The following is a 25,139-nucleotide window of genomic DNA, read 5'->3' as shown; positions in this document are numbered from 1 at the left end:
TCCCCACCCTCCATTCTCATGCCCGAATACCTTTCCCAACATATACCACCCCAAAGAACGCAATATTCTGCCAAATACAAAACTGTCAAGCACTGCCAATGACGCAAATATAATTTAATGCTTTTCAAAAATAAAGAGCAACTGCACAGAAAGATTAGCAATGTGTCAATGTGATCGTTGCGTTGGCGCCAACTGGGATAGAAATTATTTCAACGTTACCAAAGCCGTTCATACAATGTGGCCCACTTCCAAAAACAAATCACGAAGAATATTTAAAATGGAGTTAAAACTGCAAATATTATTCACAAGGGGCCCCCACAGTCATGAACAAACGAGTGACTAGGATTTCAAAGTTCTCACCTTCTCCTTCATGCGCTGTACCACAAACTTGAGATAAGTGCAGAGCTCCTGTTTGGGCCAATTCCGCTGCTTGAAACTCTGCGTATAACATACAACAAGAATGATCCCATTAGTGACAGTTGACAGTCCCATAGGGCAGGGACATTTACGAGGTGCTGTGGGTAATGACAAATAACAACCAAGGGAGAACGGCAGCTCAGATGGCATTTCCCAGCTCCACACAGCAGCACCTGCCTTTCGAGAACCGATCAATCAGAAAGCCGTCATTTTGTGCAAGTGGCGAGGTAGTGAGATGGTGCGAGGCTGGCAAAAGTTACGTCCACCAAAAGGTACAATGTGGGTCAATTCACCGCTTTATTTTTTTCTCAAATCAATTAATTACATTATAAATTGGAAATACTGTATGACCAAAGAGATGTTGCAATTAAGTGATCACTCAGTTGAGGTGATAAAACAAGATGCGATTGGTATTTTCCCACGTGACCAGCAGCAACATGGCTATGCCTAATGTGAACGCATACCATGTAGTAATGTACAAGGTATGTAAGAATTTAACCCCCTCCAATCCCATTTAAGCAGATTGGCAGAATTTGGGGTCTTGTGAATGCACTCTGCTTCATCTGTATCATTTCATGATCTTTCTCAATTACTCTTTGCCTCTCATTTATTGCACATTGTGTGAACTGCCAGTCTATTTTATAAAATATTTCGTATCTTGCGGCTGTCAACTCCACATCTTACGGTCATTTATTTGGATCGATAAGTAAAAACGTGCAGGATCGTTCTCATAAATTGAAAATAATTCTTACAAGCAACATTTGAGGAATTGATTGCGAGCATAAGAATGACTTTAATTCAACGAACCAGTGAAGATTGAATTGGATCCAATCATATTAATGGGCACAGACTCATCCCATATGCTGCAAGAGGGCGGCGCTAGTGTTTTGCATGCAAGGTCTTACGTTGTCATTTATTTGGACAAGTAAAAATGTGCAGGATCGTTCGCATAAACTGAAAACAATTCTTACAAGCAACATTTGAATAATTGATTGCGAGTATAAGCATGACTTTCATTCAACGAACCAGTGAAGAATGAATTGGATCTGACCACATTAATGGACAGACTCGTCTGCTGTAAGAGGGCGGCGCTGGCGTTTTGCATGCAAATGAGTGGTACGGCGCTGGGCCAGTGATGGACCATGCGGTGCGTGACAGGACCTGGCAGATGGGGCAGGCCCAGCGCGTGTCGGCATCGCCGGGCACCATCTCGCTCGGGACGCAGCGCGGGTGATACACGCGGAAGCAGCTCTCGCACGCAAGCACCTCGCCAGCTTGGTGGCACTCAAAGCAGTACCAGTCGCTCGTCTCCTCCTCTTCGGGCTACCAGATGACAAATGTATGTAGGTATGTTGAACTTCCTTCGCACCGTATGTAGCCAAACATGCTAATCGGAGGTGCGGGGAAAGGACAATAAACTAAACACAAAAATAAGTATGTAAATGCCACGCTCCCCACCTGCCACTGGAATCAGAGATTAGCTGTTTTTACACCCCAGTCACGATGCCTCTAAATTACATGTCTATACATGCATCTCCTGACTTGTCTCTTAGTTTAACATGGCCCAGTCTTTCCTAAGTTCACAATAACCGCTGTCATTTCTCATTGGCTGCCATAACATCATGCTAATTTTAGGTGAGAATTCAAAACCGATAATCAGGAAGTCACTTGAGATTTATTTGCCATGTAAAAAAATATCTACTTTTAAATGAGGAATTTAAAAAATACGACAAAGGTATGGCTGCTACAATGAAAGTTACACCTTGTAATACAACTAGGTTTCACCAGAGATTAGACGAACTGGGCTGGCCAGAAACGTGTATACCCACCTGTTATAAACTGTATATTTTCTAAAATAGAAATGCAGAAATCAACACTCGTAAGAAAACATGACGCAATTAACTCAAATAAACAAGATGATGCATTTCATTGCCTTGTTTTTATTATTTGTTTTCTTCATTCAAAAGTCCTATCTGGGTCATGTCATGAGACAGAGTATACATTCAGATCTCTAGAAGAGCAATTCAACCCTTCGTGTTAGAGAATTTTGCACAGAAGTTGCTATTAAAGAGCTACCTCTCAGATCCCCTAATGTAACCCCACAGCACTTTCTCACCCACCCTGCCACCAAGAGTAATGTTCGTCATGCTGACAGTCAAATAACTAATTAAATTATTACGAGTTGCTGGAAATTTGCCAAATTGAGTGTAGAAAAAAACACATTAGTGAGATCGTTTTTTTGTGTGTGTGTGTTGCCGTTGGTGACTGAAATGAGACAATAAATTTTGGCACTCGAGATCCTAGTTGAAATCATTAGAGGCTGCCTGGACTTGAACCCAGGACCTCAGGAAGGTAACAACTCAGCAGTCTGACCCGCTGAGCCACCCTATCACCTTAATAACCGCCTTGTTAGATAAACAAGGCAAACCTAACATTTGGACGATGAAAATTTTCAAACCAAAACAATGAAATTTCAGAGTATTAATATAAAAAAAACCATCACAAATGTTTAATGTTCTGAATATATAAAAAAAATCTAGTAATGCTGCCACTCCAAATTTAGCGTTAAATGTAGTTCAGGCCATCAGCTAAATTGGCAAGGATCCAAGCAGGAAAACTGCAACAGAATTGCCCCTTTTGGGTTTCAACAACAGCAAGGTCTTCTTTTGGAAAGCAACAATGTTTAATTTATTCAATATAATACTCCAAGGCGGTGCGCAAAGGGAGTTATGTAATATTCCCCACATTTTATACAATCATGAGAGAATTTGCAAACACAGCTTAATATCATGTGGTTCAAAACATTGTTCTGTGATACCCCTGCCATAACTCATTGTTTTTCAACTCAAATAAATGCAATCCAAATCGACATTAGCGACAGTTTAATAAGCACAGGAAATTGGATTGGACAAATACATAAATATTAGACAATATTAACCATTTCATATTTTCCGACGACAATCATTGTAATGTGCAATAGGAATTAAGTTGTGGATATGTCTGCTACAAAAGTTTGCTCAAGATGAATGCGCAAAATAAGTCTTGTACAAAAAGTTAACAAACAGTGCATATTACCCTGCTATGGCAAATGGATAAGATTAAGAAAATGAAACAAAATGCGAAAGTGTGAATAAATACACACTTGGAAATTGAGAATGAGGGACACTTGGTTTGGAAAACAGTTAGGTTAAAGACATAATTTTGACTGTTAACAAATGTGGACCTGGGCAAGATACTTTTCGAGAAGGAATGATGGCCGGTGGTCGACACTAACGATGGAGTGGCAACCAAGGGAGGGAACGTGCCCGACAGGACGTCTACGACAGTGGGGGGGGGGGGGGGGAGCAATGAAATCAGTTCGTGTGCAGGTTGCGAGGCGAATAGTTATAGCGCAAGGTCATGAGAGATGGTGGTGCCGGCTTGGACAGGTCTTTATTCAGCGGTACATTGTCTGACGATAACGGTGAGGAAAGCCCAGCCGACTTGACAATTAACAAGAGGAATAGACACAAAGCTCACATATACACACACACACACACACAATTTCTCATCAGGTTGTTTGGGTGACAATGGGAGATTTGGTAGACGTGAATGCAAGATAAATGTTTGCTGAACAAAGAAATGTAGTTGTAGAAAGGCAGTAGAGGCGAGTTCCTTACATTATCCTCCCCAGGAAGCCAATATCCTTCCTGCTCAATGCCCAGCTTGGAGCCCTTACAGCCGACAGTCATCGTCTCCACGATCAGGCCATCCTTCACAGCCAGTCCCAGCTGACGAGACGTCTCCTTGGGATGCATGCTGTAAATGCGTGCCACGTGCCTTCATGTCAACATACACACAAAGACAAAGATCCCCCATGTCAGCTACATAGACTATTGGGGCAGGTTCTGTAGGTGGGCACCTCTTAAAAGTGGCGGCGTACAAGGTGTTCATCTGGCCAGCACGACACTTGTCTTTCTTGGTCTCCCCAGTGATGATGTTTCTACACTATCATGTACATAAAAACCTTGCCCATCGCGGGTTTTCCCATCGTAGATTTGACTATTTGCGCAAAATGTATTGAGGTACGGTTCGCCGATCGCACACCTGTGGCTAGATTATTCGTCGTTTTGACTGAGATTCCCGTAAAAAACGCATCTAAAAAAATTGTGCACTCCAACTGTACTGCTCGCGATGATGCTCTATGGAAGAATACACACGCCATCATCATCATTCATAGCAAGCAAGTATTTTACCTTGTTCTTCCTTAAACTGCATATGTACTGGGCATGTCATTAACCTTCTTTATTTTCAGGTTTACTTTAAGGTATACAATACCGTACAAATTAAAAAATACTTCCTATTTCATGTTTTGGGTTATTACGAACCATAAACCAAACCCTAGTTTCCTATATGCCTTTGCGTTTGCAGATCGTGGATTTCCACATTGCGGCTATTTAGCAAGATCGTAAACCCCGCAATGGGCAAGGTTTTGGTGTATTCATTGAAGGCCAACTGATGCTAACCGTGGCCAAGAATCAAACTCGGGTGTTCACCTGGGTTCAGGTAACAATGCTGCTACGCACTCCACAAAACGGATATGCGCACACCGCGTACGCAACATATACGTACAAAATGCAAAGGAGTCACAAATTACCTGTCAAATTGACAATCACATTTTCTCGACATCCATTAAAAAATGTTTATACAAAGATTTTTTTTTTCTTGATGCCGACATAGTTTAAAAGAACAAGTTTGACATCAAAATCATCCTCAAAAGGTTAGCGAAAGTATTTGACATACCCGTCTAATTTAAATTATGTGTTAGTAAAGGGAATATGAAAGTACACAGAAATCTAAGTTTCACAGCAGTGTTCTCATTTGGAGAAAAAACGTTAATACTATAATACCAAATACTGAGGAATGAGCTTCAAGTCAAACACATCTTAATTTACATTATGCCACATACACACGCAACACAAAGACGTGTACATCTGAACTAAATGAATAAACAATTTTAAGTATAAAAATTCCACATTACATTTGTGGAACAAAATCGGCAAACATGAGGCCACATATGTTCAGCTACATTCCTAGGCCTACCTGCCACACATTGCTTTTATATCAACCAATGAATAAAAACCACATGCACACAGAATAAAATCGATTCTGTACAGCTGGGTAAAACCTTTGGGCTTTCCACAAAGGTCCACGATTATTTTGTTGATGCTAAGCTCCAAAGTGTAAACTACATATTCAGTGTTGACTGGGATATCCTGTGTGCAAGAACAACAACATAGCTTTCTAGCGCAATGGGGCATCATTTTGGTCTAAAATATGCATCTCCATTTGAATGTACCATTAAGCCTATATTGGTTTCTTAGCCTTTTTTATCACTGCAGCTGTCACCGTTAAAGTGGAATCAAGTGATTTTTCAAATAGTTCTTAACTTTTAACACGCATTTAAATGCTGGAAATGTTACTGTTAAATCTAGTGTTATTAACATCATACCATTAAATATGCCACTCATGGCTAATGTGTACTCTTGTGAAGGGAGTCGAGGTGAGTAGAGTTGGCATAAATCATAATAGACAAACAAGAACAGACGTTCAAAAAGATGCTTGCAATTTCATAGGGTGGCACAGCTGCATTGATATTAAGCCGTCCAAAATGTCATAGAAAATGACCTTTTATAAGTATAGCAATTGGTCAGGGATTGGCATAGATTTATTTATTCAACAAGGCTCAAGTATCCGGACACTATTCCAGAATAATTCTGCTTCAAGATTGGTGAATCCCATTAACTAATGTTTTGCACAAGGGAGGAAACTAGAGTATCTATATAAACCCATACGTACACAGCGTTAATACTCAAGTAGATTCAAAACCCATTGCTGTAATCTCCTGGCCATCTAACGTCCCATCAGATTTCAGAGTTTCACTAATGTGTCATCCTCCCCTCTTGGACCAAAAATGCTTATTCTCACTTGCATGCAGATTCAGAATCACTGAGTATTGAGAACAAAGTCTGGACTTTTGCCATCAGCAATGCTCGTTTTCATAGCATAATTAAGGCCATATTTTTCTCCACAAGAAGAAAGCCTCTTCTGTTGGGCCCTCGCTTCCTGAGAGAGATTTGTCGCAAGTTGAGTGGGGGGCAAAAATAATGTGGCATGCATCATGCCTGACACGTTCCCACAAACTCTTCCAGTGCTTTTCCATTAATCGTTAACATGGGCAATAACTGCCAGCAGGTTGAGTGACTTTATATTTTATTATTCTCTGTCTGAACTTTCTACACCTATAGAGATGTCTTGCAAATGTTTGCGATGCGTTTAACTCTTAGTGGACCAACACCAAGGCCAGTTAACCACGCAATGAAAACAGATTGCACAAGATTTTTCCGTAGAAATTACGTAATGCAAGAATCAGAGAAAATTACAAACAGAAAGAAATAACATATAGTTATCGGATCCTCAAGTTATCAACTAGGCTTAGTTCTGTAACAGCTGATTTGACTAAAAAGTCAATCGGCAGCCTTCATGAGTAATGATTCCAATAAACACCCCCTAACATGGAAAAGTCACTGACACCTGTATTACAGCTGTTAATTGCTTTGACTTCCAGCAGCTAAATAGAGTGTAGATTAGTGGCAGGAAATCTCATACAATTCACGCTGCCATTTGGTATTAGTGGCAGCCAAGAGCAGACATACAAACAGTGTGACTAAATTAAACAGCAGCTCCAACAGCTACATTCCCAAACTCAAGCAGCACCCTATAAGCGTAACACTTGCAACTGCAACTCCCACAACACTGCGACTGGTTGTGTTCCTTACAACATCTGTCAGGGCGAGTCTCCACCTCTGACCAACAGGATGACCAGTTCGGGATGCTTTTTATTTGCAAACACGTGTGGAATTATTTTCCAGATTGCATGTGCTATTTCATAAGCTGTGCATGTAAGAAAGTTTGCTGCGAGCTTGAATATTCGTAGATATTATTTCGTTTAAAATGGAATTATTGCAGTAAAATGTAATTAAAACCACCAGACTTTGCTGCCAAATTAAAGACCATATAAGCCTATTACTGACAAAAAATACTGTCATGTTATTATATTGGGATCTAGGCAAGGGAATTGTTTTATATTTTATTTTAGATGGCAAAAATGTTGCAGTTGTTGTATAGGTACATCTATTGCTATTGGGATTGTCTTATGCTGCAACAAGGTATAGCAATTTCATACTATATAACTGATGTTGTGATCTATACAGAAGGTTAAGCAGTGGGGGAAGCAAGTGTTAGAGACACGCCTGGAAGGAATACAAATGTAAGGATTATTTTTCTAGAAACCAACATTATATTAATTCGTACCTGAGGATTTGGATAGATTTTAAAGTAAGACTGGCAAACAAGATATCATTTTTGATTGAAAAAAAAATGAAAGCATTAAAAGTTTAGACGAAGCATTTGCACACTTTTCAACAAAAACCTACACATTTTTATTGCGAAATGAGTCACCACCGACCCCACCAACACATGATAACACTCAATCACTGGCTCTATGTTAAATAATTGTTGTTTTTATTATTATTGCACTTATTTACCCAGGAAATCCTTCTGGAGTGTCAATACTTTTCAGGAAGAGGACAATATTGCTGTGTGATCCCAATTCAATCATTTAAGGTATTTTGTCAGCATTGGAATGTTTGGCCAAGAGCAGTTACACTGGGGTTTTTTTATATTCGCCATGAACAAAACTGGAGAACCTGGATAAACCCATGCAGAACAGCAGGAGAACATACAAACTCAACACAGAAAAGGTACAGGAGTCTGGAATAAAACCCAGGCCTGTCGTCATCCAAGGCGCAATTTTACCACTGCGCCATCTTTAAAGTGCCAGGCACTCAGGTAGATTAGAAATTATATTCTATGTAATGCAGATTATACCTGGACCTACGATAAACTTTTATTGAAAGCCATCCTACAGCACTGTATCCAACAGCAAAAAACTCAAGTCGTAAAGAGGCACCCAAACACACTTAGAGATGGGTGGGCACACCTTGAATTAACTTAAGGCGAAATTGTTTTTTTTTATTAAGGTCCTCGTAAGTCGAGGACTGCACAGGTTCACATATATGCATGTGACAGGTATGCATGCCAACATCACACGTCTTCTGTATATCGTGAGCCAGACATATCAAAGCAAACAGTCTGCCGAGGTTTTTTACAAATGAGACACTCGGGTAAGCAGCTGGACCCGGAGGGTGAGTGTGGCACGAACGCTGCCCTGACTTATAATGGCGCATTTCGCTCCAACTCCCCATCATGCTGGTTTTGCAAAAGCCTGGCAAAAAAACGGTTGCTGGCAGCAATGATAGTCCTACCTCCCCACTCGCACACCTGGACATTAACCAAGCACTCGAGAGCAGAGGTCGCAAACGGGTTTTGATTCCTTACCCGTACCCGGCCGCACCAGGGTCGCAAACGGGTACCCGTACCCTACCCGATACCCGGCTACCCGTACCCGGCCGGGTATCGGGTAGGGTACGGGTACCCGGTTGCGACCTCTGCTCGAGAGTGGAATTTTCTGTCAAGTTCTGGCTGGAGCGAGTGCTGGTGCACTGTAGTTGGAACATGCTCAGATGACAGTGTCAGGCCATGGCTCCTGCGGAGGAACACCATAAGCGGCACCGCCCCCCCCCCCTCACATAACCACCACAGAGCCAGGTCTTCTCTGCAAAAGAGACTTGTCTTGGCGGTGCCTCACCTGGTTGTAAGTGCATGATCTTGATAAATGTTAGTTTATTGATCACGTTATCAAATTATGGAATAATAAAATAACACCACTCGAGTAACAATTTTTTAAAAATCTATTGATTAATATTCATGAGGTGCAAGAATGATTAATATCTAAATTCATTCATGTGTAGGGGTTATAACGGGAGAAACGGCGGACAAGAAACACAGGGGTGTCGGCACCCGCACACACGGGTGGCCACACCGACGTCCGCATCCATTAACCACTGGGGGGTCATGGGGGCCCTGGGATCCCCCATAACCCCGCCCCTCTGAGGGGATCTCTATAAAAGGCGGGGAGCCAGAGAGCTCGTGGCCAGTTCGACACGAAGCTAACCAGTGAAGACTGAAGACTCTGAGATTAGGCCCTGGAACTCCCCGGTCTCGCTGCCCTTGTCAGGGCCGAGCTGGGAAAGCCAGCGGCGCGGCCCAAGAGCTCCCGGACCTCTGCCCTTGTAAGGGCAGGGCCGGCTTAGCTGGTGCCGAGATCTGTGCTTACCAGGGCCAGATCAGATAGCCTCCCGTAGACCATTAGAGGAGGACTGGGGAACAGGACAGAGGGCTTAGTACTAGGGTGGTTTCCCAGATAGTACGGGTGAAGGGGCCGTTACCCCTTCAACTATTGTGCCTGTCCCTGAGTTAATAAAAAGAGTGTGCCTCAACTCCGGCGTCCGCCTCCCTGCTACTCACTACACATGTATAATATATACATTTAAAATTAGTAAACTATTGAGTACAGTTAATGTGTGTAAATGTTTAACAACAATTCAGCTGCTCTCTCCAGCGCAATATGAGGAAATAATAGGGGTATATTTTTTACTGCTCTTTCATACATATAAATCAACCCAGTAATAACCGCACTCTACTCCATCCAGTCTCAATCTTGCCTCACAGCACTTCAGACCACCAGTAATGATCGTGAACGAAATGTTATTCTTGTTGATCTATGTAAACACGTACTATTATAAAGTGTTTAATAATTGAAATAAAAACATGAACGAAACGTGTTAAGGCATTAACGCAGCACACTCATAACTCGGGAGGGGATATGAGAGATGTCTAATAACAACAACGCTGGTCGCTCAATTCTATAAATATGTTATGAACACTGTTCAATCTCTGACAGAACTCAACCAAGTGCTCAGCCAACTTGTAACGCCACGACGAGCGATGGATGAACTTCGCCGGCCGGCTCCATCAGAGAACTCTCCCTCCCCTCCACTGTACGACATGCAAACATTGCCGCAACATCGCGTGCGGCGACGGCCAAACACAAACCATCTGGCCACGTGACTGCACAAAGCAGGGCACCGCATTTTCACGCGCAAAACAAACGTGCCTCGTGTCACGGCGGTCGGCCATTGAAGGCACTCTGCCAGCAGCGGCACGTCGGTTTCCGTGACGACCGCCTATCGTTACCACGGCAACTGGTACACTATTGGCCGAGCATGGCGCGGTAGGGGGGGGTGAGGTGATCGAGTGGTCGGAATGAGGCGAACTCGACGTTCGAGGGCCAGAGGCGGTTGTCTCAGAGAATCCATTCACGAGCAACGTGGCAGACGGAGGGGGGGGGCGTAAATGCTGCAGCGCTGTACCACTGGATTAGACGTGCAGCGTGGTGTGCTACATGAAAAAGTGGGATGCTGTGAGCCGTGCACGACATTCCAATTGACCTTGGAAGCTCCACACAATGGAGTGAGACATTCCCGGCTATGGTGTTCAGCGAGGCTGCGCAAACGTACATGGTTGTGGGAAATGATTCCCCATTAAACCCGTGAACCTAGCTTGAAACCTTGGTCTTTATATGCCAAACCTTTTTTGTCATTGATTTTGACGATTGAAAATTATTATCAAAAGGCGGGGGGGGGGGGGGGGGCACCCGTCTGATTAAATCGTTCAGCTCGATGTTAAAAGGCCACAATGTGCCATTCATTAAAGCACCAATTAAAAATGTGTCAAAATGGCTGTAAAAACCATTGGGAAAAGCACATCTCATCCATTCCTTACAATAAATATTAAGCCGCTCAAAAATGTTCAGGCTTTACTGTGTCAAGATAAGGTCAAGTGTTAAGCGTGGAGGTCTATCCTCTTAGACCAAGACCTTTCAAGTAAGCACCAACTCTCCGCCATCAGTCCAAAGATTTAAAAAAAGTAAAATGAATTCAAGTTTAACATGTAAGCTTTCGCGACCAATATTATCCATAAGGTTTTTTGGTTAGATCGCGTAAATATATGTGTCGTTAAAACCCGCCACCACCCGACACAACCAACTAGTAAGGGTTGTCACGTGAACAGAACATGCCAATTCGTCACTATTACAGCACACGGCTGTGTTGGAGAGCCAAGCCACAACATTTACAATCAGAGTACGACATTTTGACAGTAATTACAACTAGTTTCATCAGGCGATAGCCAGATTTGTGGAGGAGTCTTACTGTTTCGTTCCTTATTTAGCGGCGTAGATGTGTTGACCACGCTTCTGCTCTCTTGCACAATGTGGGGGGGGGGGGGGGGATTACTGAGGCAACGTACATTATGCATGTGCATTATGCAGGCCCTTTGAACTTGTCCTTCCTGTCTAATGTTTATTAAAATGTTCCTACCAACGGTAATCCCTATTGAAGTACGCTGCTCTTTGTAGGAATGCATTTAAATAATGTATTATTTGATGATTCGCTTCCACGCAGCACTAAGGCGGTAGCTATCCGAACGGTTACATTTATTTTGATTTCTTTCAATTTTGGACGAATGATCAGCACGAGACTAAAAGAACATCAGATAAATATTAAGTTCTCCCAAATACAACTGTCAGCAGTAACAGAACACGCGTGCCAACAAGGACACTCAATTGATTTTGATAATGTTGAAGTGTTGTGCAAAACTAGCTACGACTGGGCAAGACGAATTAAACAATCTATCGAAATTGAAAGAAACGTCGTACTCAGATTGTAAATGTTGTGGCTTGGCTCTCCAACACACTGGTGTGCTGTACTAGTGACGAATTGGCATGTTCTGTTTACGTGACAACCCTTACTAGTTGTCTGTGTCGGGTGGTGGCGGGCTTTAACGACACATTTATGTATTTACGCGATCTAACCCAAAAACCTCTATGATGAAATAAATTAAACTTAATACACAAGAACCTGGTGTATTTTCATCACCTGCCGCATGGATTGAAGCAGAGATACTCTTGATCAATTAAATAGGTACACACATGCCAATGATACCAAAGACTATTTTAAATACAATTTACTCATGACAGATTTTGCAAAACTGTTCCTGTTGTCAGGGAACTCAACAAGTCACTTATTTCAGTTAGCAATAGTTAGAAAAGCCATGCCAAGGCGAGATAATGTATTAAGATTGTGGTACCTTATCCCAGCACATTATGGCTGATCGTTTTCTTGTTCAGTGCACCAAAAATATATTTCAAATGGTTTATTTTGACTTACACTGCACTGTGCTATTGGTCCAATGCAAGAAAATGGTGACAAACTAGCGACCTGCATGTCAGATTATTATTTAATGACACTGCATTGGCAGTGGTGCATAAGCACAATTAACAAAAAAAACCCATAAATAACACTGCATTAAAAGAAAATAATGCTATGAAGGGCCATTGGAAAACAATGAAATGTGCCTTGCTTCCCAAATTCTCATCATTATTGGCTCCTGTATTCGAGAGACTGAATAAGACAGACATACCACCATGTTAGTCAACGCACACCAATGGCATGTTGTCTTGAACAAACTTTAGCTTCATTACATTGCAGTGAATATTCAAGTTTATTAACGGACTGCACATGTCACAACCTATACACCACTCACTGCTGCCACCAAGAAGCAATCTTAGGGCTAAAAAATAATGCAAATCTTCATAGCCATTGTGTTCTGGAAAGAGCCAAGGTGGCGATATCCAAATGTTAAAATAACCTTTGCCTAATTGCAAAAGGTGTATGCTATTTAATCCAACACAGCAAACTACTAAATAAACATGGGTTCAAATTTGCCCAGATGAGCAGTGAAATCCATAAGATGCTATTTGAGGCTCCATAGTAACTTGCAATGGTTAACACCCAAATAGAACACGGATCCAATCTGTACCCAGGCACACCCAATACCAAACAGACGACTGGGAATGGAATAAATTACAAGGGTTTAACAGTCAGATATTTAAAAGAACCAATGAAGAATGTTTAACCAGCCAGGAATAACATTGCACCGCAGGCTTAGCTACTAAGAATACAAGTGTTTCACTACAGTACTGCCTAGTCCCCATACCACATAATGCAATGCTGAAGTTGACAGTTCCACAAGATTGGAAATGCTATTTACATACCAAACCTACTGCAGTTGTGCATTTAGATTCCAATAACGTATAGCAGCTCCGTTTTCACAGGTAAATATAGACATAGCCCACTATACCTTTGAGCACAAAACACAATTGTTTTCAGATTCCCAGATCACCCTTGCAAAAGAGGAAATGTTTCATGTCTCAATGGATATATTTCATCACCTTGTTAATAAGGGACCCAACAGATTAACATTAAAATAATGTTGCCAGCAAATAAACCTCTGGGAAATGCAAACCTGAACCAAGCAAAACAACGTGCACTATAAATGTTGAAATTAACTCCGACAGAAGGGGATGAAGCTGAATGAGTATGGGCCAAGCGAGTACATGCTCAAATGGCTCTCCACATGTTAAACATAGGGGTTAACAAAGCTGTGGCTAAGGCACTTGGTGCCAGCCTTAATCCAACAGGAATGTGTGGGTAGGCTTTGAACACGGGTGCCATGACCAGCCAAAACGACCAAGCTGCAGCGTGCCAGGGGCATACTATTACAGGGATATCAACACAAGCGTTTACATGTTTGCATATGCTGAGAGTCAACATCTAGTGAATTGCTCTGCTTGACAATGTTAACTCGCCAACGTTGGAGCAGAGTGCTTTGTGAAGTAATTTTGACTTTTGAATTTTTTTCCAACATCGGATGTGGCAATGTGGAATCGCCTCTGTCGATACGTTAGTAACAGTGGGACAACGCTGGAAAAACCAGTACGTGGAGAACGAAAAAATGCTACGAAGAAAAATACACGTCATCACCTATTCATAGACTTGATCATGAAAGTATTATTTTGCCAAACATAACTTATTTCTCATGACATGAAGGTACAATAATGCATTACTGACACTATTACTATTTTAATGAGAAATCATCGTGCAAAATATTTTATCAGGCAGATGCTCTTCATTTCTGCTTGATAATGTGAATTGATCCCACATAACCTGCGGCCAGAATATATTGGGAAAAACCATTTAGAAACACAAAGTGGAAAACATCATGAGCTCAAGTTGGACTTGAGGCTGTAATGCCAAACCCTCAAAAAGTGACATTAGCCCCAAAAATAATATGGAATACATAGTTTTACCCAGTAGGTCAATTCAACAATATCAGCAGTACAGCTCACAAAATGACAATGAAATACTTATTAGGTTTTAATGGCATATTAATCACATGTTAAACTCAGTACCAATTGCCTTCTCTTATGTTTTTTTTTAATCCGGGGATGCACAAAAGAGACATCGCATCCCATCATGGCACAGCAGCATATGTCCATTAATTATTTATTTCTAACTATAGAGAAGAACTGTTTTAACGTGCAGGCTGAGTTGCTTGCTAATCCTTTCATTGTTCTGTCCATGCCTTTTGTTGCCTTCTTACTGCATATTCCCTGATTTAATGCCTTCCGATGGCAAATTCCAGGAACATTATTCTCAACAGCCGCTTGTCCTTCACAGGGGATGACCCAATCACTCGCTTGTGGGTGTCAAAAAAATGCCGTGACGACATCCAGGACACCGAGTCACTTTGTAGCTGCAGGGGCTACACTCACACGCCAACATTCCCATAAACGATTCCAACCCCCAAACAGGACGAAGGGTAATGGCTTCTGCAAAAAATGACAACTTTAAGACCCTTTAATATGTTATCATTTAGACGTTTTGTATTTTCAAAATTTTAAGGATAAATTCAGATCTTTTTGGATTTTGTTTTTTCAGGTAATTTATGTGATGTAAGAGTTCACTGCGTCTTCATGCTAGGAAAAGGGACGTAACCTGATGCCACATGGATTCACTTTTGGTGGAAAAAGCATGACCATGCAAGTGGTCATATTTTCAGATCAATCCAAAAATAGACATGTTCCCAAAATTGTTTAAACCTAAACATCACTTGGCCAGGAATTGAACTCAGATTGCCAGATTCAGTGCAGTGTACTACAGTGTGCTAACCACAGTACTACGACTTCGCTCTACAAATATATAATGCAAATGTTAACGATTACTATCTTAACAGATTCGAGGTCCCAGCACTGTTGTAGATGTGGCAGCATGCATTTCAAGATTGCTTCGGTGACTACCGCTAGCAGAAGGCACACATGCAGGGGTACCTGTTGATTACTCGTGGTCAATGGCAAGAACCATATTTACAGCCCAGAAGAGTGACGTTCCCAGTGTTTTCACAGGCTCCCTTGAATAGCCACTGTTTTAAAAGCAAGCTATAAACATACTCGTGCCGTGTAGCTGAATGTAGGAATGATTAATATTCCAGTTGATTAGCAGAACGAGCCAGCCGTCGCTTATCCAAAGTGTCCACAGCTGGTGTGACCATCACAATTACCAATTCACAGCTGACCATGAAATTTACATTAAATCTATGTTTCATAAGAGAAGCAGACGCTATGAAAATTAAGTTGGCACATATTACTAAAATGTATTCTTTATTATTCAAATAAAGCACTATTATGAAGCAAATAGATAATTTTTTTGTTGTTGAAATTTGTGAACAACAAGATTGCTTGACTAAGGGTGCGACTGTGATCAGGATAAAATTTATATTTTTATCATAATTGGAGCACGATACTAATATCATACCCATCACTATGACCCACTGCACAAAATCTATTAGGTTACGTCTTAAAAGATGTTGCCTCTCTTCAACCTCTTCTTTAAAAAAAACGCATCTATTTTTCTCGGCGACGAATCACTTTTAAACCAACAACGATGCTATGAACCAGTTCCAGCTTTTCAAGCAGTACATTTGTAGAGGAGTAGTGGGTGAGGTCACATCACGTCACGCTCTCCCTCGGAGTGGCGTCGCAGAACGTGTCAGGCAGACCTTGGGGGACGGTGACGTCATGTCCCCCCCGGAGGGTATTTAAAGGGAGACCCTTGACATAACCGGGGATCGTCGGGGGTAGGAGTGGGGACTCGGGGTAGGTGATCCTCACACGAGGCTAACGGAGGCTAATCCGCCCGACCGGCCGAGGTTGGGGTAGTCCCGGGCCGGAGCAGGGAGGAGAGCCGAGTTAGCTAGGGTTGTAGGATTCACAGTACCCTGTCCCCTGGGGAGCTATAGGCTAGGGTGGATTGGTCAGGCGTAATCCCTTAATAAACTCGGCGTGAGCCCCTAACAGAACCTGCCTCTGAGTCGTAACTTGCGCCGCAACACATTTAAAAACTGGTACAGAAACACCCTTTTGGCCCCGCCCCCCTCCCTCCCGATACGTTCCATTCATTGGCTACCACATTCTGATGAGCTCCCCCCCCCCCTCTCCTCCCCCCTCAACTCGCTTTTAAGGGATTACATCTTGAATCATTGCCTCACTTGATGCAGCTAATCCGGCTGTGACGGTCCCACCTGATGACGGAGACTTGTTTTGCCTCCGAAACGTCGTGATCTTTATTTTATTTTTATTAATTTTGATGTTTTACCTACGTGACTTTACCGAAAAAACCTAAGAATATGAATCCTTGCAGTCACGAAAGATTCAAATCTAGAATTGGTACAGAAACAAGTTGGTACCATACGTATGTCCTTCAAGTGTACCTCACGATTTAAAATAAAACATTTTAGATAAACTCGATTTACACAGAGCAAAATTATTTGATCCTTAAAATAAAGAAAAAGTGAAAAAGAAAATCCCTAAAGCTTAGCTATTGTAAACTGTCAAGTCAAGTAAATTACATGCTTCATATCCATTGTAACATCTAATTCTCTAAAACATTAGTGATTATGATTTAATTTAATTATATATTCATAGGAAGCTCATTCATTAAGGTGGTGTCCATGGATAGGTCCCAGGTAAAATGCTCTCCTTTGTTTGTCTTGCACCGTTATCTTCATCTGCCCTCACGTCCGTCCTTGTGGAACAGCTTCAGGCATCAGTGTTCTTTACTTTCCTCTTGGTCTTTTCTTAAAGAATCTTCCCTCAACCACCTCTGTGAGCAAGCCGTTCCCTCTCACTACTACTCACCTAATCATCTACTTATTCAATTATCCAGCAAAGACATTTGGTTAGAAATTAATTAATCTTTCTGAAGGCTACCTTGGTTATTCCAATTTTGGTTCCAATTTCTCGAGAACACCATCCATCAGATGTGGTAATGGTGCCCAAGTAACAAAACGCTTGCACTTTTTATCCGTGAACAAATCGCAAGTATTCGGTAGCAGCTTCGCTATTATTTTGTAAAATCACCGTGGATAAGAGTTGTCCTGTAAAATATTTAACTCTTAAAAGAGTTTTGAAATAAAGTACATTAATGAAATAAAAACTTCCTTAATACATTCAATTCATTTTCAAACAAAATGCCTTGGTATTTTTTTGTAATTAAGGTGCGCACACGCTGAACACATCAAGGGAAACATGAAGTGCAGAGAAGCAAGTCGTAGCTAATGGAATGCAGAATTTTGCAGATATGCTGCATTGTGAAATACAAATGCACATTTGTTGAGCAAAAAAATTGACCCTGTCATATGTTGCAATAAATAAGTTAAATTAACTAAATTGTGCAATCATTAATTTGTCGATTGTTGCTTGCCCACAACTTGTTTTATTTCTATTCTTTGTGCAACACAGAAATTATTCTGGTCTCGTATTAGTGCACATTTTCTGCATAAAAGTTCCTACCCGCTTACTAAAGATTCATTAAATACCACTTTTATGTGAAAAATGAGCCAACGATATTTTCCATTACCCCCACTTGCCATGGCCAAACAGGAAATTGTCCATGAAGTTTAGCCAAATTGAGCCAACAAATCAAAGGAAAAAGCTTCGTTGCATTTCTGCTTGTTACGTTTCAAGTTGTAACAACATATCATTATGTCCGTCAAATTCCTGCAAATGTTGGTCATCACAATTGCCAATGCAAAGACATGCAAAAGTATATATTTTTTACTCATCATGTAAAAATAAATTTCTGTACATTTGCCATTCCTACGAATAAATACTGATATAACCTATTGTCATCTGCCAACACTTGCAAGAATCGCACATTAATGTGCCCAAATCTATGTACTAATTACCTTATTTAATTAATGACGAAGAGTCTGGTGTAACGCCCTGGGAGCTGAAGTATCCACCATTCGTCACCAGAGAGTGTGTCACCCAGACCCAAAGAATCGGCACCCAGAACCACAGCAATTAAAAATGGGAAGGACTGTGACGTATACACAGAACACGTATTTATGGGGCAAGTATAAAAATACTCTCTATTACGCTGTGACCACCACTCCCATGATTCCATACAGATTGGATATGTACCAGCACATTTACAAAAGAAGATAGAAGACTCCCCTACAGCACAGCCGGACAAAACAGCACTGCCAAAAGACACCTTCACTGAAGCTAACGTAATCCAACCAACAGTGCTCAATAAATGAATAGGAAACCATCCTGGGGTTGCCACCTTGCAGATGAACTGCAAGGAGATTCCTGATGTACAAGCCCATAAGGCTGCTATTCCATTGGTGGAATGCACATGTTAAATAATGTGACCCGTTGACGGCCTCCTGCAATGCTCCCACAGAGTCATATACAATGCTTCCAGCAAACTACCAGCCAAGGCTTAAAAGTCAAGGCCAATTTTTTTATCTGTCAAACGATCACAAACAACTGCCCCAGGACAGAAGACCCTGAATGTGCACTCCTCAACCTTAGGAGCTTCCAATAGATCTGGAAGGTCAGCCCTCCTGTGCCTTCGACAGACCTTCCCCCGAGGCAACGTCCCTTATGATCATAGCCAAGAGCTCCTTTAAAGCAGACATGACATCCCCTGAAGCCGAGGCTGCCACGTGGTCAAGGGCTTACTTTGCTCTGCGGTTCCTCTCTCAGGTCAGCCCTGCACTTTGCTGAGCTATGAAGTCGCTGTTTCAGACTAAGGCACAAAGGTGGCTCAAGCCCAGATAGCTTCAACAACTAGTTATTACCGGTGATAATCCACACAAGCAATGCTAACCAAACACTACACTGTGGCGTGGTACAATACCAATACTCATAATTTTTCATATGATTTATTTCTTTCAGGTTACATTTTTCAATAAGAAATATTCCAAAATAATGGTGTGCATGCGGACTGCTCTTTTTAATGAAAACAACACCCAGCAAAACAGCCAAACTGGGAGCAAGCCATGGTCGTGAACCCGACCAGAGCACGCTTATTAAATGCATATGCTCCGAAGCTATGATAAAGTAAACTGAAAACTGCTAAGCAACTGATCTTCTGCACTATTCTTTATTCTTGTTGACCAAGTACAGGTTCGTATGATCTGACTGAGTACCAAGCGAAATCACGATGGATGATGTGGAAAGGCACTTGCAGGTGCCAGTTCTCTAGATCCCGGGTTTACCAATCTACCAATCTCCATTGAGGACCGGCAGGAGACCATGGCACTCAGGTCATACCATTTCTTCTGGCAAGTGTAGTGCTCACACTACACTAGGAGTAATTGGTGAAACTTAATAAAAAATGATTAATTAGTAACAACATAAATGGAGGTACAATTACATGCAATTTATGTGATTGTTGTTAGAAGACAAAAGGTTCTATCATTATGGCTTGACAGGAGTGGCGGTGACTTTGTTAGAAGCTTTGGTGCCGCGGCAGAATATATTCGATGGCAGTGCTGCCAAAATGTTATAAAATGTCGTAGAAGCAAGCAAGACGAAAGCAGGTTAAGAAAGCAATAGGCGAGGGGGACAAATCCAGCAGGTTGTGGCATGTTTTTTTCAATGAACTAATTTTATCCAATTATTGTTTTCTAATTCTCTAGGTCCTAAGGGGCCACATATATCAATTGGTCAAGACTTTGTAGCCAGGTTCGAATGACCAAAGGTCTGCAATACAATAAGATTATTTTACAATCTGAACATTGCGTGGCCCCAGGGGTTATTCATTATTGCAATGTCACGAGCACAGCACGCATGCACTTGAGAGCAGCAATAGGAGCTGTACGCTTTCACGCACAGCAAGGTAAATGAACCAGATTACCAGTTCCTAAGCATCAATAAAAACAGCAGTAAGCACATGTACGAATACAAATAAACCACTAGTAGAGGATGGGAAGGATAGAAAAGTGGAAAGGACCATTAATACATTATTAAAATTCCTATTTATTGTGTAAAAGCAATTGCAATTACTAGACCGTTCTTTTTTCTACACACAACATCCAAAGTGGGTGAGTGTATACAGACATTTGCACATTGATATTGTCACCTGGGAACTCTCCCTGCCTTACAGTGTGCGCTTAAATGATACCTGGCCTTGTGCCCGCCTGGAGTGTCGAAGCCTTCTAACCCTCGGCCGGCAGCACGGCCCCATCCACTGGCCATCCTCGACTCGCTCTCCTGTTGTTCCACGTAGAACCTACAGAGGCTCAAGTTACCTTCACGTTATACTTTCCCACCCCTGCCCAAGCTCAGCGGGGTGGGGGCGATAGTGTTATCCCTGCTGAGAAGCATTCCTGTCCTTAGAGAGGTTATGGGGAGGGGGGATGGGCAAGGTAGGGGCTGGGGGAAGAGGGCTGGGGATGGTTGGCACCTCGCTTTGCCTTGCAACAAAAACTCACTGCACAGACCGACCGACCAGTGTGCATTAGAAACACTTAACGCACACAGTTAACATTTTACTGTTATATTAATTAATTTGAAAAAAATCTCAATACAGAATTCTAAAAATGCCAACTTTGATTGAAAATTATGAAAAAGTGGTAAAAAACAATAACACGTCTATGTTTTTAATACATTTACAGAAAACAACATTTAACGTGCTAAAATAAGAGTTCAAATTGTGGAAACAAGAACTACTGCTAAAAAAATCTGCCGAAGCACTACAAGTATCTTGTATCTAAAACTAGCGGACTGATATAAATATCTGTCGTGTCACGTGAATGTTTTGCAAATGAGGATAAGTCTACGCACCCACCCATAGGGCACGTTCCCCTTCTACGCTGCCCAATGCACACCACATTCCTGGCAAGTGCCTCGCACGCACGGGGCGGTACAGTGACCGTCAGCCAGGGCCCTCCCAGTAGCCAAATGAGCAACCCGTGAAGCGTCGTGTGACACACATGCATTCCTGCCTCCACAGCGAGGCCAGCTTTCATCACTCGATTGACGACACAAACGTATCTCTCAGCACCACACGCGCTCACAGTGCAAGCCCAACAACAGATAGCGGGGTGCATCTCTGGCGTGAGAGCAGCAAATCAAGCCAAACAAAAGGGCACGGCCTGCGGTCCAGTAATGATTTCGCACCGATCCCAGGCACGGGTGTTGTTACACATTGGAGCGTGACCAATCGTCCGTGTGTAGAGTCATAATGAGCCAACCAACATTTCCCAGAAGGCACGCGCGCATCATGCATCACATCAACCAATTAATGTGCTCTGCGGACGATAACTATTGAAACGGTTTAGTTTGGACGTCAGGTCACAACAACCTACAAAACAGCCCACAACCCTGCGTGTGTTATATAAGGCACCAGAAATAAAAGTGTCTGAAATTTTAGTCGTACAATTTCTCAACATGCACTTTACAGTTTTCTTTAATAGGTTCAATGATCTGCTGAAATAAATTTCCATTGGTTGGTATGATGCCTGTCATTGTTTAATCTGACATTATTTCTAATTTTTTTTTTAAAATGTACACCTTTATTTCTCCAACCAATGTTTCAGAAATCATCTTATGCCACTGAATAACTGGTGACATCACATCTGCTTGCCTGACGCCTCCTGTTATGTATTTCGTCACGTTCCTCAAGCAATTTAAGTGCAGCTATTCCAACTTTACAAATTCTCTGTAATTTCTAAATATTTTTTTTATTTAGGCCTTCTTATTGAGAGCTTGGATGAGTGCGCCAATTTACTGTCAAATTTATTCAGCAAAGGCTCAAACTAATTATGAGCAAATCATAAGTTATGTACAAATATATTTTGGAGGGACAGCTAAAAACATAGTATTTATATCTAATGAGAATTACTGAAGTCATACCAGGAGCATTTTATTAAATATAAAGATAAGTGAGATCAGGTTAGAGTACTTTTACTAAAAGGAGCAGTGAAAATAAACATACGAATGTGTGCAAATAAGAACATTCCAATGAGTGCATGTTACCTACGGCTGACAATTATCGGAACAAAAAAAGTGCATACTTAGAATTATACTGGCAGACATAAAAATGCAAGTATCAAAGAATAATAAAAAAATATATAAAAATAATGGTAACTGTGGGAGAAAAAAGATGTGAACTTGGTCAGGGTATATCTTTAACAAGGCATGAATGGCTCGTGATAAAAAAAAAAAACTGCTTGAGTAGCAACTAAACGTGGGTTACATACCCAAGACAAAAGGTTATGGCAGAGGCAAATGGAAAGCTCATGTGCAGGAGCTAGGTAAGATTGTTGAATCACGGGAGCATGAGGGATGGTGATGATTTGATGAAGCCTTCATCCAACAGTGGATAGAGCATGTTTGATGGTGACACATGCACGGTGATCCTCATCTTAAAAAAAGTGCAAGGTTGTACCAGACAGCATGATGAGAGTAGAATATTATGCTGCTGGATGTTAACAGCCACAAATGCACCATATTTGTCAATTGAAATCAACTTTCCCCCAGGCGAGCAGCTAACGAAGGTACAGTTAGTGTGGCTGAATTAGCAAACTGAGAGTGTATCTATACTCAACAATTATGCCTATAGCACTATATATTACAGTTATAAAGCCAAACGTTGTTCCACACAAACAATCTAATTTTCTTCTCCGTTTCATTTTAATCACGAATGAACAAGAAAATGTTTCTTCTTGTACTGGAGATCTAAATGATACACAATGGCACGCAAACAAACATTCCATTCGCACACAATATCACATTAATGGATGATATATACAGGGTGGGCCATAAGTAACTACAGTACCTGATATATTTTGCTTATAACTTTTGAAAAATGAAAAACACAAACTCCCTTTGTTGAAATAATTGAACAATTGTTTCTCAAATAAATTTCAACTATTCTTGCATGCTGCTGAGGTCTATACCGGTTCATCATAAACTCCCAATCTTCTACTTCATTTATGCAACAAAATAAACAGAATAATTTAACACAAAATTCCACTATTTCAAATCAGGTAGTTACTTATGGCCCACCCTGTAGAAGTAAAGTGAAAAAACTGCAGCTTGCTGTCAATCAAGCAGGGAAAGTCACAGGAAAAGTATAAATAATCAAGCTTAAGAATGCCAGAGCTTAAATTAAACCAGTTAAAATTTCGATTTAAAGCTTTCGTGACTGCAGGGATTCATCTTCTTGGTTCTTTCGGTAAAGTCACGTAGAAGGGAGATAATAATATAATAAAAATAAAACATAATAAAATAATACAATTCTCAATACCGAAAGAACCAAGAAGATTAAACCAGTTTGTAGCTCCATCTTCAAAAGCATCAATATTTCCACGTTAGTCCACAGATTCTGCATAATAATGTGCTCTACCCTGAAGGATCTGGACAAAATAAAATGACACCTTGTGGTAATTAAAATTTCAACAACACCTGAAGCCTACTTGCTCTGGGCTCGCACTCATCCAAATGGATGAAAGCACTGACAGATTGCCTGCGGACACTCTTCATTTCCCAAGTAGAAACGAGGACAATGTTCTGGGTCAACAGTTGCCAGCAATGATCACTGGCAATGCTTTAATACAAGCAACTATCAGGACTTCGTACAGCATTCGCAAACAATATTGAAACCGGAGGGGGGGGAAAGTTTGTTGAAAAGTGTGCTTGAGGAATAATTATTGGACTACAGAGTAGTCACATAACTAGTGTTTGAAATGATAAGCTGCCATTCCTTGGTAAATAAAATTAAGGGGAGCAGCATTAAAAATTTGGGTCACTTCATTTTTTTTAATAGTGTGGCAACTACCACAATGCAAAAAATATTATTGCACTAAAATTGGCCATATATACATCGGCCTTAAGAGTAAACATTGGCTTACAATAGCGGTCGACCTGGATACACATGCATCGTCACTGCGTACCATACCGGATGCTTACACTGGTGCTGGATTGCACTATGTTGATGCACACAAGTCGGAGGTGTAAGCTCAGCTGCAGAATCTAAGGACACCCACTCAACCAAACTCAATGACAACACCTGCAAGAGCCAACACAGGACAAATGAAGGGTACAAGACAATGGATCACTCTGAAGCTTAGGCAATTTATGGCCTTGGATTAACACAGTGAGGCCAGACAGATAAAGGTGCTGTCTGTATGCAGCTTATTGATAGGTGCAGAAAAAGTGCTGAAGCACCCAGAGTCCCTGGAACAAACTGAGTGGACCGTAGTGCTCCGTTAACCTCTGGCCTATGGTTAACCAGAAGGAATAACGGGATGTTATAGCTGCAGCAGGAACCATCTGCTAACCACATAAGGCCACAAGTGAAAAGGAAGATTGCGAGATGGAGAAAATAACTAACAAGTCTGACACCATACAGTTCCAGTATGAAAAGGTCCTCGTTATTTAACCAAATTCGGGCAAAATGTCTTAACAGTTAATCGTAGCTCAGTATTTATGTTGAGGATTGAATCCACTGCTCCCTTTGACC

General features: G+C 41.4%; 1 protein-coding gene across 13 annotated transcripts in view; it reads right to left on the bottom strand.

Annotated features, from left to right (window-relative positions):
* Window positions 1–25,139, bottom strand: part of ZMYND11 (zinc finger MYND-type containing 11) — a 73,620-nt gene that overhangs the window by 22,316 nt on the left and 26,165 nt on the right. For 5 of the 13 annotated variants that reach the window (XM_061576621.1, XM_061576648.1, XM_061576629.1 and 2 more), the window contains exons 3-6: window positions 20,796–20,903; window positions 4,077–4,236; window positions 1,579–1,740; window positions 361–438 (exon numbers count right to left, since the gene is read on the bottom strand). In XM_061576621.1, coding sequence (XP_061432605.1) covers window positions 361–438; window positions 1,579–1,740; window positions 4,077–4,236; window positions 20,796–20,903 — 508 coding nt within the window. The remainder of the gene's footprint in view (window positions 1–360; window positions 439–1,578; window positions 1,741–4,076; window positions 4,237–20,795; window positions 20,904–25,139) is intronic. The other 8 variants (XM_061576673.1, XM_061576699.1, XM_061576707.1 and 5 more) reach the window with 3 other exon arrangements.

The sequence above is a fragment of the Lethenteron reissneri genome, chromosome 7, assembly GCF_015708825.2.
Source record: "Lethenteron reissneri isolate LAM-NWPU_2019-01 chromosome 7, ASM1570882v1, whole genome shotgun sequence".
Lineage (NCBI taxonomy): Eukaryota > Metazoa > Chordata > Hyperoartia > Petromyzontiformes > Petromyzontidae > Lethenteron > Lethenteron reissneri.
This window is presented reverse-complemented; position numbering and strand designations above follow the sequence as displayed.